Source organism: Miscanthus floridulus, chromosome 9 (assembly GCF_019320115.1).
Source record: "Miscanthus floridulus cultivar M001 chromosome 9, ASM1932011v1, whole genome shotgun sequence".
Classification (NCBI taxonomy): Eukaryota; Viridiplantae; Streptophyta; class Magnoliopsida; order Poales; family Poaceae; genus Miscanthus; species Miscanthus floridulus.
The window spans coordinates 24,468,997-24,481,622 of NC_089588.1; the positions used below are offsets into that span (position 1 = coordinate 24,468,997).

Below are 12,626 nucleotides of genomic sequence, written 5' to 3' on the forward strand. Positions count from 1 at the left end.
TGACAGCTAAGCGAAGGTCAAGCAAAGAGGAAAGAACTTAGAAAGCAATTGTGGCGAAAGTGATGGCTCAGATGGGGATGGGGAGGCCTTCACCTACCATCCACCTTATATAGCCCCCGCTCCATCGCTTCAAGTTCCAGCGCCAAAGTTCGTGTCCGCATGGCAACGCATCGGTTGCAGAGCCACCGCAGCCAATCAAATAGTGACATGTCAACAACACAACAGTCTAATCCGGGGGACCCAGGGGGAAGGAGGGAAGCCTCTGCATACACAAAAGCCTCCACGCCTCAGTACTTGAAGACCTAATTTTGAGGACAAGGCCCGCCAGCATCAGACCATGCCCTCATAGGGGGAATTATTGGGACATGGTTACGAGCCGCGGAGGCTAGAGTTCACAACGACGGTAAAGAACTAACAGCTTTCCAAGTTTCATGGGCAACTTGCAGGGAAAGCAAACGGAGACCTCCACTCGGCTAGTAGCTCTAGGCGAAGGCATCAAAGGAGATCTCCGCTCGGACGATCGCTCCAGGCCCCACCAACATGGGTGAAGACCACAGTCTAGGCGACGATAGCGGAGGTCCCGGCGAAGGCACCTCGGTCGGAGGACCCAGAACTGGCTCGGTAGTAGCACTGGCCTATGGGCCGATGGTAGGCCGTCGGCAGTGGCCCGATGCGTAAGGGTGGTTGAAGAAGGCACCCATAGTACCCCTAATGACTTGTATTGGCACAAGAATATTCTGAGAATGTACCATGACCGACAAGTGGTAGACTTGTAAAAAGTAGCCTTAATAAAATAGTGCCCTATAAAAGGGGGACTCAAACTCTGTACAAAGGGAGGTGGTTGAATACATTTATGAAACCCTAATCAGGCTTGGGCCCACTTTCCACCTTTCTCGCCTTAGCCTAGGGCACTCGGCTGGACGAAGGCCTCCGTTAGTCCTTCCTCTGGAATGGGAGCGCTGCCCGAGCTGCTGAGCAAATGGAGAAAGAAAAGGGAGACAGGAGCGTACTGACTTTGACTGCCGACGTCTGAGGGTTTTGGGCCGAGAGGAACCAGGTTTTTGAAGCTTTCCACTTTTAGCGCGATCGGATATTCTTTTGTTTGGTAGAGGTGGGAGATATCTCCCCAGATACGTTTTTTTCTTTTTCTTTTTTTGAGTGGAATCTCCCCAGATACGTGCATTTATAATTTCTTATTGGGGCTATTTTTCTTTTTCAGGGTGTTTATTGTGTTTACACAGGCTGTTCATAATTTGGCCCAGTCTGATGAGTTCAGATTCGTGATATGGGCTAATGCTTCCAACTATGTTTGCGCCACATAGGGTAGTCAGCCCATGTGAATGAGTATATGCAAGAGCAAAATTCACTTACGTTTCTTAATCTTCTTCGGCTGTAACCAAATTCCAAAACTCTGGAAGCCCTCATTTAGGTCTCTAAACACTGTTTGGGTCTCCAAGCCAGTCAAAATCCATACTTTGTACACCTGACATGAGAGACCCATAAGTCAGCTCCACCTCCCTCCTTACTCTTCTCTCTTCTCAGTTCTATCATCTCTCTTCCCACTTGAGCTCTCTCTTCCCTAGGTGGCACGGATTGAGAGGTGTGACATGTGTCATTCGTTGTTATAGCCCTTGCTTCCATGTCTCCTCATGACAACTAAGATGGTGACGACCGATGAGGGCATTGTAGCGACTGCCCTTAAAGCACTACTGTGACTGACACAGTTGTGAGTGATTCTAGATGGCTTTTTGTCCCGCTACTTCGGGAACCCAGGTACCGCGACTTCAAGTTGTTGCGTAGCTGGATGGCAGCGACGCCGATCCGCTGCACAGATTCGCCGCCATCCTTGCTCAAGGACAGCTAGAAGATCCTCCACCACAGATCGAAATGGGTCTCGATCCCCAAATAGCACTCGCAAAGGGTGACGAACACTGCAAGGTGCGCGACCCCATGCAGCGTCAGATCGTGAAGTTGGAGCCTGAAGAAGCGGAGGAACCTCCGCATGAAGAGATGCACTGGGACTCCGACCCAGCGAGATGGAAGGGGACGAAGGAGACAACCTGCGACTCGTTCGGCATGGGCTCTGTCGCCTCCAGGCCCAACCGAACCCAACCGTCCTAACGGTGGAGGGGAGGATCAGCCATGCTCAGGCCACCTCAAGCATTTCATCCTCGGCTTTCGAGGAATCCCACTCCGGCATTTCCAACGGGTAAACAAAGGAACAAAGAAGCTCGGTTGCATGTGCAAGGAAGGCATGGGATAGGAAGGTCAAAACCCGAGGTGTGTTCACTTTCCCTTCCCTTTGGCGCCTTTTATACCCCGAGCTCATGGGAGTGAATGCAAGTCAAGGCGGCGCACGCCGCCCACTCCGCGCACGTCTTCTCACGGGACTTGAGGGGATCCGACTCCCCTCGGGCCCACCGGGCTCATCAACAGCCCAAATCCACAAGCACCAAGTGCCACAGCCTCTCCTCCACTAGATCAACGCCATGTGGCCTGACGTCCCATCTCCTAGACGATGCAGGAGTGCACGCCATAACTCCAACTGGCGCGACAGCCTAGGCGCTGTCAACCGCCTATGTGGGACGTCAGAGGAAGGGACGCATCCACAAACCGCCTCACCCACAGACAAGGAGGCCCCATGATGGCCTCGAAGGCTACGCCAACTCCCTAGACGGATATCCCAGGCTCCCGACTGATGGGCGCCCGAGCGGCACGCCCCCAAAACTAACCAACTCCCAGAGTTGGGTCAGGAGCCACTAAGCAGTAGGCCCAACGAAGGCCCTATTCATGCTCGGCATGCGCTCCGCACCCCGACCTATGTTGCTAAGATTGGAGCGCTTAGAAGGACGTGGTGTGCCGGGTGATTATGTGGCCCCAAGCCAGAGCTTAGATGCTCTAAATCACCTGACCCATGGCATGCCTAGTTCAGAAAAGAGGGCGCCTCTGGGCCCAAGGTCGGCAACTCCGAGATGAGTTCACCGAGCCCTCGCTTGGGCCTTAAGCTTACACAACATGGGTCAACACCACCCCTTGGCCCCGATAGCCAAGGGCTCCCACCATACATGGGAAGCCCCACGAAGGGCACGAGACTCTTGTCAGTGGAAGCCATCACTACTACAGCTGGCTCAGTCACTAAAGGATTGGACTCAGCCCCTTGTCGCCATCACGGACTCGTCCACTAAAGGCTTGGGGGCTCCTGATGAGATCCAAACATATGTGTATGTCAAGCCTCGGGATCAATGGTTCCCGACCAATAGACCACCCGACCGATCCCTCCAGGATAACCCGGGGGCTCGGGGGCTACACCCCTCAATTGTGCTTGCACAAACCTTCGGGCTAAGGATTGGGCCGAGCACGAGCATGCCTTCCGCCTCTGCTTGGGGCTCGGGGGGGCTCGCCCGAGCCCTAGGCTCCTGATCAACAGAAGCCTGAACCTGATCCTTGGCCCCCTCCTGGCCTTCAGTGCTAGCCAAGGCTCGGGTCGGAGACAGGTGCCCCAGGCCTCTGAGGCTCGGGGGCTCCCTAGCGCCACCTAGCAGGCTCAGTGCAGTCAACCACTCCTCCGATAGGGTCACGCATGGGGCGTGACACAAGAATACAAACTCCTCCATAGGCTTTAGGGGCTTGGGGGATTCCAGGCCCGCTCGTTAGCCCCTCAAGCCGGTTGCCTTCACCACCAAGAAGCCTCCAGAAGGTGCACCTAATGGAGGCTAGACCAAGAAGACAAAGCCTGACAATCGGTGTGTCAGAACAGAAGAGTCGGACAAAACCCGTGGCATCTTTGGCTCCACGACAAGACCAAGGTCCATCCACGCTGCTGCAAGACCTCCCTATCCGCGAGCAGAGCCACTCCGAGAGGAGTACCGAGAGCTCCTCCTCCTTTTCCATCGTCTTCCTTCTCTCTGACAAGGGGGAAGACCTCACTAGTGATGAGGCTCTAGGATTAGCACTGAGCAATCCCTTACCAAATCTCTCTCTTACACTATATTGTAACCACAGTCACAGGGAACGTGGATCGATGTGGTGTTACACATTCCTGGAACTTTCGTTCCAGATCGTGTATCGGGGACGGCGCGGATCATACAACGGGCTATAGCTAGGATGCGTTCCAAACAAACTGGATCGAGAGAGGAAGAAAGCAACAGCGCTTGGTCGAGCGGAGCATCGCTGTGTCGGGCGCTGGCGGCAGCGGCGTATGAGCTTGACGCCTCCAGTGAATGCTTACGATGGATGAATGAGACTGGACGGATGCTTTGACTTAATGTAAATGGGCCTCCAGCGTCCAGCCCAATTTGTTCTTTCTTTCTTTATGAGAATTACTTTATGGGGGTCTAAGAAGGTGTTATAAATTAGGAAAACATGGCATAAAAAGAATTCTAGAGGTGTTCCATAGCTATGTTCCGGGAACATCGTCCTAATTACGTAGGGATCATGATCCATTCCTCGAACCAATCATTCCGAAGAAGTATACCCCTTACGAACCGAGAACTTTAAATTGACGATCCACGTTCCACGTACCTCGTTCCTCGTACCCTACGCACTGGGAATTTTGTGACTGTGGTTGTAACCCCCTGATTTCGGGTGCTCTTGAATATAAGAATCATCTACTGCTAGTCGTAAGGCCCTGATAGCCCGAACCAGGATAAACCGTGCATTCTCTTTGTGTTCTTGACTCCACCCGAGCCACTAGTGATACACACTCAGTAACACCTGACGAACAACAATGCTTCCCCATGGTTTTGACCCCGCGACACCGAGATTCGATCCCACAACATTTTCCTCTTGTGTTTCATCCCCTACCACCGCACGACAGAGTCACTTATGACTTGTTCTACGATGTTATCTATTTGTACTAATTTGTATGAATCTTGTAATCAATATTTCAACACAAAAACAATATTGAGTGAGAAAACTTTCAACTACAAAGTTTTAGATCTAGTCGAGCAATACAACCTTCATATAGGACATTTCTCCATGCAAGGTCTTTGAAAAACTCAAAATTTTGAAATTCAAAATCTGAGGCTTAATTTATATATTTGGACCCCTAACTGATCTCAAACAAAAGTTTTATCAACTACCAAGTTTTAGATCTCATCGAGCTCTACAACTTTGATATAAATTTTGTCTTCATCCGATTTCATTTAAAAAAGATATGAATTTATTTGTGCTGCAGCTATTTTTAAGGACGGTTGACTTAGCCTACCGCCCTTGAAAATTATTTTTTTGGGACGGTGGACTTAACAAAACTACCTCTAGAAATCACTCATTTTTAGAGACGACTGACATAAGCATCCATCCTTAAAAAATGTATTTTAAGGGGAGGTTTTCATAATAGAACTGCCCTTAGAAATAAAAACATTTCTAGGGCGGTTTTCTTAACGGAACTGCCCGTAAAAATTGATTTCCAGCAATGGTTGTATAGCTATAGTGCCTCCCACGAAGGTTAGAGATGACGTGCTAAGAACGTAAACCGCTCCAATTAGAAAAGGTAGGCGTATGCAAAAATTATTTTTGTACTAGTGTACGTGTGAATCGTTTCTTCGAAACGATGATTGTGATGCACTTCTACTGTGACATATGTTGTCAGCCACTTAAAAAACTAGGGATTAAGACTAAAAGTCAAAAAATGCTTGCAGTTTACCCATTTGCAGTTATGGTGTCAATAGAGATGCGATTCTTTCATACCTTTTGAAGGATGCCAATTTAATCTACTTCACATGACGCGTAGGACAGTGGTTAGTAGATATATACCATGTAGGGCGCTTTTCATTATCTATTTGCTTGATGATGATGGTGCATGGTGCATGTCGATCCAGTGTAGATTAGTTGTAGGTAGAGGTAGCAGATCCGTTCTGCTAACAACGTCGAGGATGTCGACGTTGTCGAATTAGTAATGTCAGGATGACGGTACAACGTAGAGCTTTTCATACTAATAACGTGTTGCAAAACACATTGCCAGCAGTTGGGACTTTTCCCTCTCATCTCTCATGATTACATAGACACTAAGACATCGGGAGACTATTCTTTGTTCCGCTGAATATTAGTGATTACAGCATATAGCTCCTACGTATACAAAGTCTTGTCAAGGTATGACAGTTTGTAATAAACAGATTAGGATTAGGATTCCTCCTTTACCTTTTCTTAGGTAGAGTCTGTATGTTTTGCCAGTCTTAACACATGTGCGGACTTTTGCTTCTCACCTAATTAGCGAAATCAGCTTCCGTGCTGTGCACCACCGGGATTGCTCGTCACTGCCCCTCACGCACGAAGAAAAGGAGATTGAGCGCTTTTGTTTCTATGGTCATTAGAGATTCTGGTGATATTTTTCTTTTTCTAGGATTATTTACTTAGTTGGTGTCGCGGGGTCGAAACCGTGGCAAGCATAGTTGTTCGAGTCGGTGTTAGAGTATGGGGCTCAGGTGGACTCAGGAACACAAGAATCACACAGAGAAGACGCAATGGTTTATCCTGGTTCGAGCCAATTCGGTCCCTATGTCCAGCAGCTGATGATCCTTATACTCAAGAGCACCCAAAATCGGGGGGTTATGACAGAGTGTAAAGAGAGATTTAGTAGGGGTTAGCTTGGTGATAATTCTAAGGTTGCCTCACTGCTGGTGGAGCCTTCCCTCTCATCGGAGAGGAGTAAGACGATAGGATGTGGAGGAGCTCTCGGTGCCCCTCTCTGGGTTGCTTGTTCCCTGTGCGGAGCGAAGGCGGATGGAATTGGATGGAGTGTCTAGTGATCGATCTTGGATCCTCCCCCCTCATAGGTCCGACCATATCCCTTACATAACGAGATAGGTCGGGTACATGGTGGTTTGGCGGACCTAGTCTATGGTCTACGTGCGCCGGAGTCTAGGAAGGTCTTACACCGGTTTACCGTGGACCATGGTGGTGTCTTAGGGCCGAAGAAGCCTTGGGCGTCGTTCGGCTGCTCTGTTCTAACACTCTACGTGTCAGCCTATGTCGGCTAGGACCCACCTCCCCCAAGTGGACCTTCTGGAGTCTTCTTGGTGGAGATGGAGGTCAGCTCTAGGGGCTGACGTGCGGGCCCAGAAGCCCCTGAGCCCTTGGAGGCTGAAGGAAAGCTTTGTCTTCTTGTGTCATGCCCCGGACGTGACCCTATCGGGAGAGCAGTTGGCAGGGCTACGCCTAGGGAGCGGTGCTAGGGAGCCCCTGAGCATTGATAGCCCAGGGCTTGTCTTCTTGTGCCCGGGCCTTGGCTGGCGTGGTTAGCCGGGCAGGAGCCAAGGGCTGGGCCTGGACGCATCGTAGATCAGGTGCCTGAGGGTTGGGCAAGCCCCCGAGCCCCAGGTGGAGGTTGTGGCCAAGTTAGGCTTGGTCGGGTCTCTTTGCCAGGGGGCATGCATGAGGGTGCCCGATGGGCATAGCCCTCGAGCGCCCGGGCGATCATGAAGGGGTCGATCAGGGGGTCTTCTTTAGTCAGGAACCATTGGACCCGAGCCTTAACATACCCATATGTTAGGATCTTGTCAGTAGCCCCCGAGCCCTTTGTGGCCTCACTTGGTGGGATGGCGACGAAGGGTTGAATTCGATCTTATGGTGACCGAACCCTCCTTGGCGGGGACGTCTTCTGCTAACAAGGGTGTTGCGCCTTGCTTGGGCCCTTCTTCTCCGATGTGTTGGGTGTCGCTCGGCTGCCGGGGCTAAGCGAAGATGGAGCTGATCCCTTCGTGAGTCTATGTTGCATGGGTCTCCGACTCGAGCGAGGGATCGATGAACTCGTCGGGGAGTCACCGACCTTAGGCCCGGGGCCACCCTCCTTTCCGATCAGAGCCTGCCATGGGCTGGGTGATCAAGAGCAATGGGCTCTGGCTCGGGGCCTCCTGATCATTCGAAGTGCCATGCCCTTCTGAGGGCTGTGGTAGCAGGCCCCGATCCTCTTGAGCCGGTCTTCTGGTGCTGACCTTTAGTGGCCATAGATCGAGGAGTGGGGAGCGCGTCGAGCCTAGGACGGGGACCCTCATTGGGCCCACTGCTCAGTGGCTCCCGGCCCAACTCCAGGGAGTTGGTTGGTTTTTTTGGGGCATGCACCACCCGAGCGCCCAATGACCGAGGGGTCGGGCTGCTCCTTGTGGGGACCCAGCACAGCCACTGAGGCCATTGTGGGGTCTCCTTGCCAGCGAAAAGGGTGGCTTTTGGGCACATCCCATCTGCTGACGACTTGCGCAGGCGGTTGATGGCGTCTGGGCCGTCGTGCTAGGTGGAGGAGTTATGGCATGCACCCCTATGCCGTCTCGTATTGTCTGGGAGATGGGACGTTGGGCCACGTGGAGCAGATCTAGTAGAGGGGGAGCCACTGCACTTGGTCCGTGCAGATCCAAGCCATCGATGACAGCCGGTGGGCCTCGGGGGGAGCCAGATCCCCCCATGTCCCACGAGGAGGCATGCACGGAGTGGGTGGCGCGTGTGGTGGAAAGTGAAGCAGGACATGACTCATTGTCAGCGGTTCCCTAACATCGGCTTTACTGCACGGCCATCGTTACGCAACCGCCCGGGGGCGTGCTGTGGGAATTGAAGGTGCACCTAGCAGGTTCCCCGGGGCTCCTTCTCGCCACTGATGGCTGATCATAGGGACCGGAGCCGCTCATAGCACACCATCTGGTCTATAAAGGGGGATCCCCTAGGGGACACGGCGCTTTCAATCCCTTCCTTTGGACCCTTCTCTTCTTCTTCCTCAGATCTGTCTTCTTAGCGGAGATGGCGACAGTGATGAAGTGCGATGCTTCCCTTTGGGTGAGCTTGGTCTTGTCCACCGACCAATTGCTTCCTCAAGGGTGGAAGGACTCCAACGAACCAAGGGGCGAAGGCCGAGGCTGCCTGGCCCGTGGCCCGGCGGTTCACCATTGGGGTATTGCCACGGCTGCGCCCGCGTAGGATTGTGGGTCTCCAGACCCGTGGTCTTATGCCATCTCTGTATCCTCATTATCGGAGGTGGCAGCATCAGGGGAAGTGCTACGTGGGTTCCCACAAGCCTCTGGTCGCCTACGGGGCTCGGGAATGCCCGGGCCACTCGGCGCCACCCGTGGCTCGTTGTTGCGCCGTCCAAGCCTATGGTAGGGCTAGACATGGTGCTCTTAGGAGGGCTTGGGCTGCTATGGATGGCGCCAATCTCCATGCTATAGCTGGGAGATCTCTGCCTCTTCTTAGTGTGCTTCGCTCCTCCTATAGGCGGCCACCCGAGCTTCTAGGCTCGAGGGCCCCGACCTCCTCCTTCAGTCTCAATGAAGGCTGACCTTCCGGAGGAGGTGGAGTCACTTGCATGGCCGGTCACCAAAAGGCTTTCCTCGATGCCCAGTCGTGGCATCGAAACTCTACATCCTAACATGGTTTTTGCCGCCATATATTGTAACTGGGTCGTTCCCAATTAATGAAATGAAATCACTTTCGTTTGTAATCTCATTTGCTCTTGAGTTGTCCTCAGAGACTTAGTCCCTCATTGGGATGGGCTTTACAATGATGGCCTCATTGGCCAAGATCATAGCGCCCATGCTACTAACGGGTAAGTCCATGAGATCCTTAGGTTTATGGTTGTTCCATGCCCCGATCATGTCCCTAGAGGGGAGATCCTTGGCTTTCCTACCAAACCACTCATATAGTTGCCGAGCCCATCTATCGGTGCTTGGGTGCTCACTGCCTCCCTCATTGGGTCACTACGAGCAGCTCTGAGTCAGTACTCGGACATCGTTCATCTAGATAGTCGAGGCGCTTCTAGGTGACCTGGCTACAACTGCGTGGGCTCGTCTCCCGAATGTCCCTCACACTTTTAGTTGCTTCCGACGGCCTTGAAGCCCAGTGGGCCGGCCTTAGAACCCTCGGCAATGCCCCTTCTGAGGGGCCCCTAGACCATCGTGCAGTGGGGTGGCATGATCCAATGAAGGATTGGGAGATACGCAGATACCTACAAAGAAAATGGAAAGGACACATGAGAAGGGAAAGATGACATAGTTGGTAACGCGACGGTCGAGACTGTTTCGTTAGCGCCTTGCCAATCCCTCACTTGGTTCTCCTACTCTGTCCGTCTCATCCTCGCCTCGCTCAGGGGCCTTCTATGGTAGTCCTTTAGAAAGGTCAGTAGGTGGTTAGCTCGGTCAGTCCTCTGGTGTAGCCGAGCTACCGCTTGGGTGGCTTAGGCAAAAGGAGACACCTATAGAAATAAGTGAGGCGAGAGGGTCGGGAAGATGAGACTTATCTTGGTTTTTGTTGTTAGAGATGTGGGCCAGCGAAGGAGGTCGGCATGCATGTCTTGGCTCGGGAGACGACGCTTCTGAGCGGATGGCTCGGTGATGTCCTTCCCTCATGAAAAAAGGTCGGAAGTCACCTCGATTAGGTCAACCCCTTCTAGGGGGCCAAGTGCTTGGATGGAGGGGGCAGCCGAGCCACCACTGCTGCTAGGAGTGTTGGTCGCCTAGCTGATGCTTGGTTGATCGAGCACCGCCTCTACCTTGGTTGCTTCCTCCACCGACGCCCTTTCTGCATCGTGGCCAGGGCCATCGGGAGCACAGGGAGCAACGAGTGCATCTGCTTGGGCGATGCAATCTTGCTTGGAGTAGTAGGCTTGCTCGAAGCTGCCTTCGATGGTGATGACCACCTTTGGGCCGGGCATCTTGAGCTTCAGGTAGGTGTAGTTGGGGACGGCCATGAACATGGTGAAGCATGGCCGACCAAGAAGGGCATGGTAGATGTCGGGGAAGTCGACCACATCGAAGGTGAGCGGCTCCTTGCGGAAGTTGTTCGGCTGGCCGAAGGTGATGTTGAGCTTGATCTGCCTGATGGGCATGACTTCCTTCCCCGGCATGACCCCGTAGAACAGCGCCTTGCTAGGGCGCAGGCTGCTCCGAGGGATGCCCATCTTGTCGAGAGTGTTGGCGTAGAGTATGATGAGGCTGCTGCCCCATCCATCAGCACCTTGGTGAGGCATGTGGTACCCATGATTGGGCTAACCACGAGCGGGTAGCGCCCTGGATGAGGGATGCGATCGGGGTGATCTTCTTGGTCGAACGTAATGGCCGTCTGGGACCATCGGTGCGGCATCAGGGTGGTGAGGGTTTGAACAACGTTCACCTCCTGCTCAGTGATGCGGCGCTCCCAGTGGGATTCATACACCTGGGAGCCCTCGAAGATCATGAGGCAGTGCTCGGCTTCGAAGAACTCGTTGTCTTCCTCCTAGGCATCGTCCACCTGGTCTTTGACCTTTGAGGCAGGCTTCTGGGCCTTGCCCTATTGGCCGAGGGTGCTACGGATGTAGCCCTTCATGGTAGCATAGTCCTTGAGGAGATGCTTTGCTTGCCCCCCGTGGAAGGGGCTGGGGGCCTCGAGCACCTTCTCGATGTGCTCCGAGCGCGCGCCATGCCCATGAGGCTGAGTTATGGCGGCGCGGACGGCTGCGGCCACCATCTCCTCCCCACGATGCTTCTGGTCCTTGTTCCGCTTGTTGTGGAATCGCTAGGACGAGGCAGGATCATCGCCACTATCGCCACCGCTGAGGTGGCCGGCGGCCTTGGCTTTCCCGCTGAAGTTAGCCCGGATCGGCTCCTCGCCGGTGGTGTACTTGGTGGCAACGTCCAGGAGCTCCTGCATCATGTGTGGGGTCTATGGCCAAGTGCATGGACGAGCGCCTCACAGGTCCTGCTGTAGATGAAGGCATTGATTTCGTCGACGTTGGTGATGTTGGATAGCTCATTAAGCTTCTTGGAGAACCACTAAATATATTCCCGGAGGGTCTTGTCTGCCCTCTACCTGTAGTTGTGGAGGTCCCAGGAGTTTCCTTGGTGGGTGTAGGTACCCTAGAAGTAGCCAATGAAGACCGAACGGAGATCGCCCTAGCAGCGGATGCTGTCGAGCTTGAGCTGCTCAAGCTAAGCTCTGGTCAAGCTTGACAGAAGTAGGAGAAGGTATTGGATGGCGAAGTCATCGTCAGACCCCCCGGCCTTCATGGCTAGGCGGTAGTCCTCTGGCCAATGGCCCCGGTTCATCTTGCCATCGTACTTGGAGATGTGCGTCAGTGGTCGGAAACTCTTAGGGTAGGGAGCCACCCAGATCTCTACCCCAAACGCCAGGGGGCTGAAGTGATCTAGAGTGGCACCCCTGCCTCACCGCTCAGGGGTGCGGGACTGCGCCTAAGCGTGATGTCTGGCCTCGATGGTGTCATAGATATCACGGTCATCACTGATCCGGTGGCGTGCGGGGGGATGCCAAGGAGAAAGGTCGTGCCTTCACTCCTGCGAGGCTTGGCGCCCTAGGTCCACGGCTGGCTAGAGCTGTTGCTGAAGGTGTCACCGCTGCTTCTTCCCATCGGTGGGGTGTGAGCGTCGGAGTGGTCCCCATTGGCGTGGTCGTCGTCTGGGATGACCGAGAGCGCAGCGTGGCACCGAGAGGCTAAACTCTTGGCCTGCTGCTCGAGGGCGACACAAAGGAGCCATTTTGCCTCGTTTAACCACTCGTTCATCTTTGGGTCTGGCGTGTCGGAGATGTCTTCCAAGCGATAGGCGGCGATCACCATATTGTACATCGCACAGGGGAAGTGGAGGCCCCATGCGAGCATCGTCGTCGTCCCCGAGAGGGTGCACAGCTTGTTGCTATGCAAAGTCCTACCTTTAGCG

The 12,626-nt window shown here is 53.6% G+C and overlaps 1 protein-coding gene across 1 annotated transcript; it reads right to left on the reverse strand.

Moving 5' to 3' along the window:
* Positions 1–10,432: 10,432 nt before the first annotated feature.
* On the reverse strand, positions 10,433–10,945 carry LOC136479488 (uncharacterized). Its single transcript, XM_066477343.1, has one exon. It carries the CDS (start codon positions 10,943–10,945, stop codon positions 10,433–10,435), a length of 513 nt encoding a protein of 170 aa, XP_066333440.1.
* Between the last annotated feature and the right edge of the window lie 1,681 nt (positions 10,946–12,626).

Excerpts from the sequence above, each read along its gene's own strand:
- LOC136479488 (XM_066477343.1), bottom strand. The coding sequence starts at position 10,945 with ATGCCTCACCAAGGTGCTGATGGATGGGGCAGCAGCCTCATCATACTC.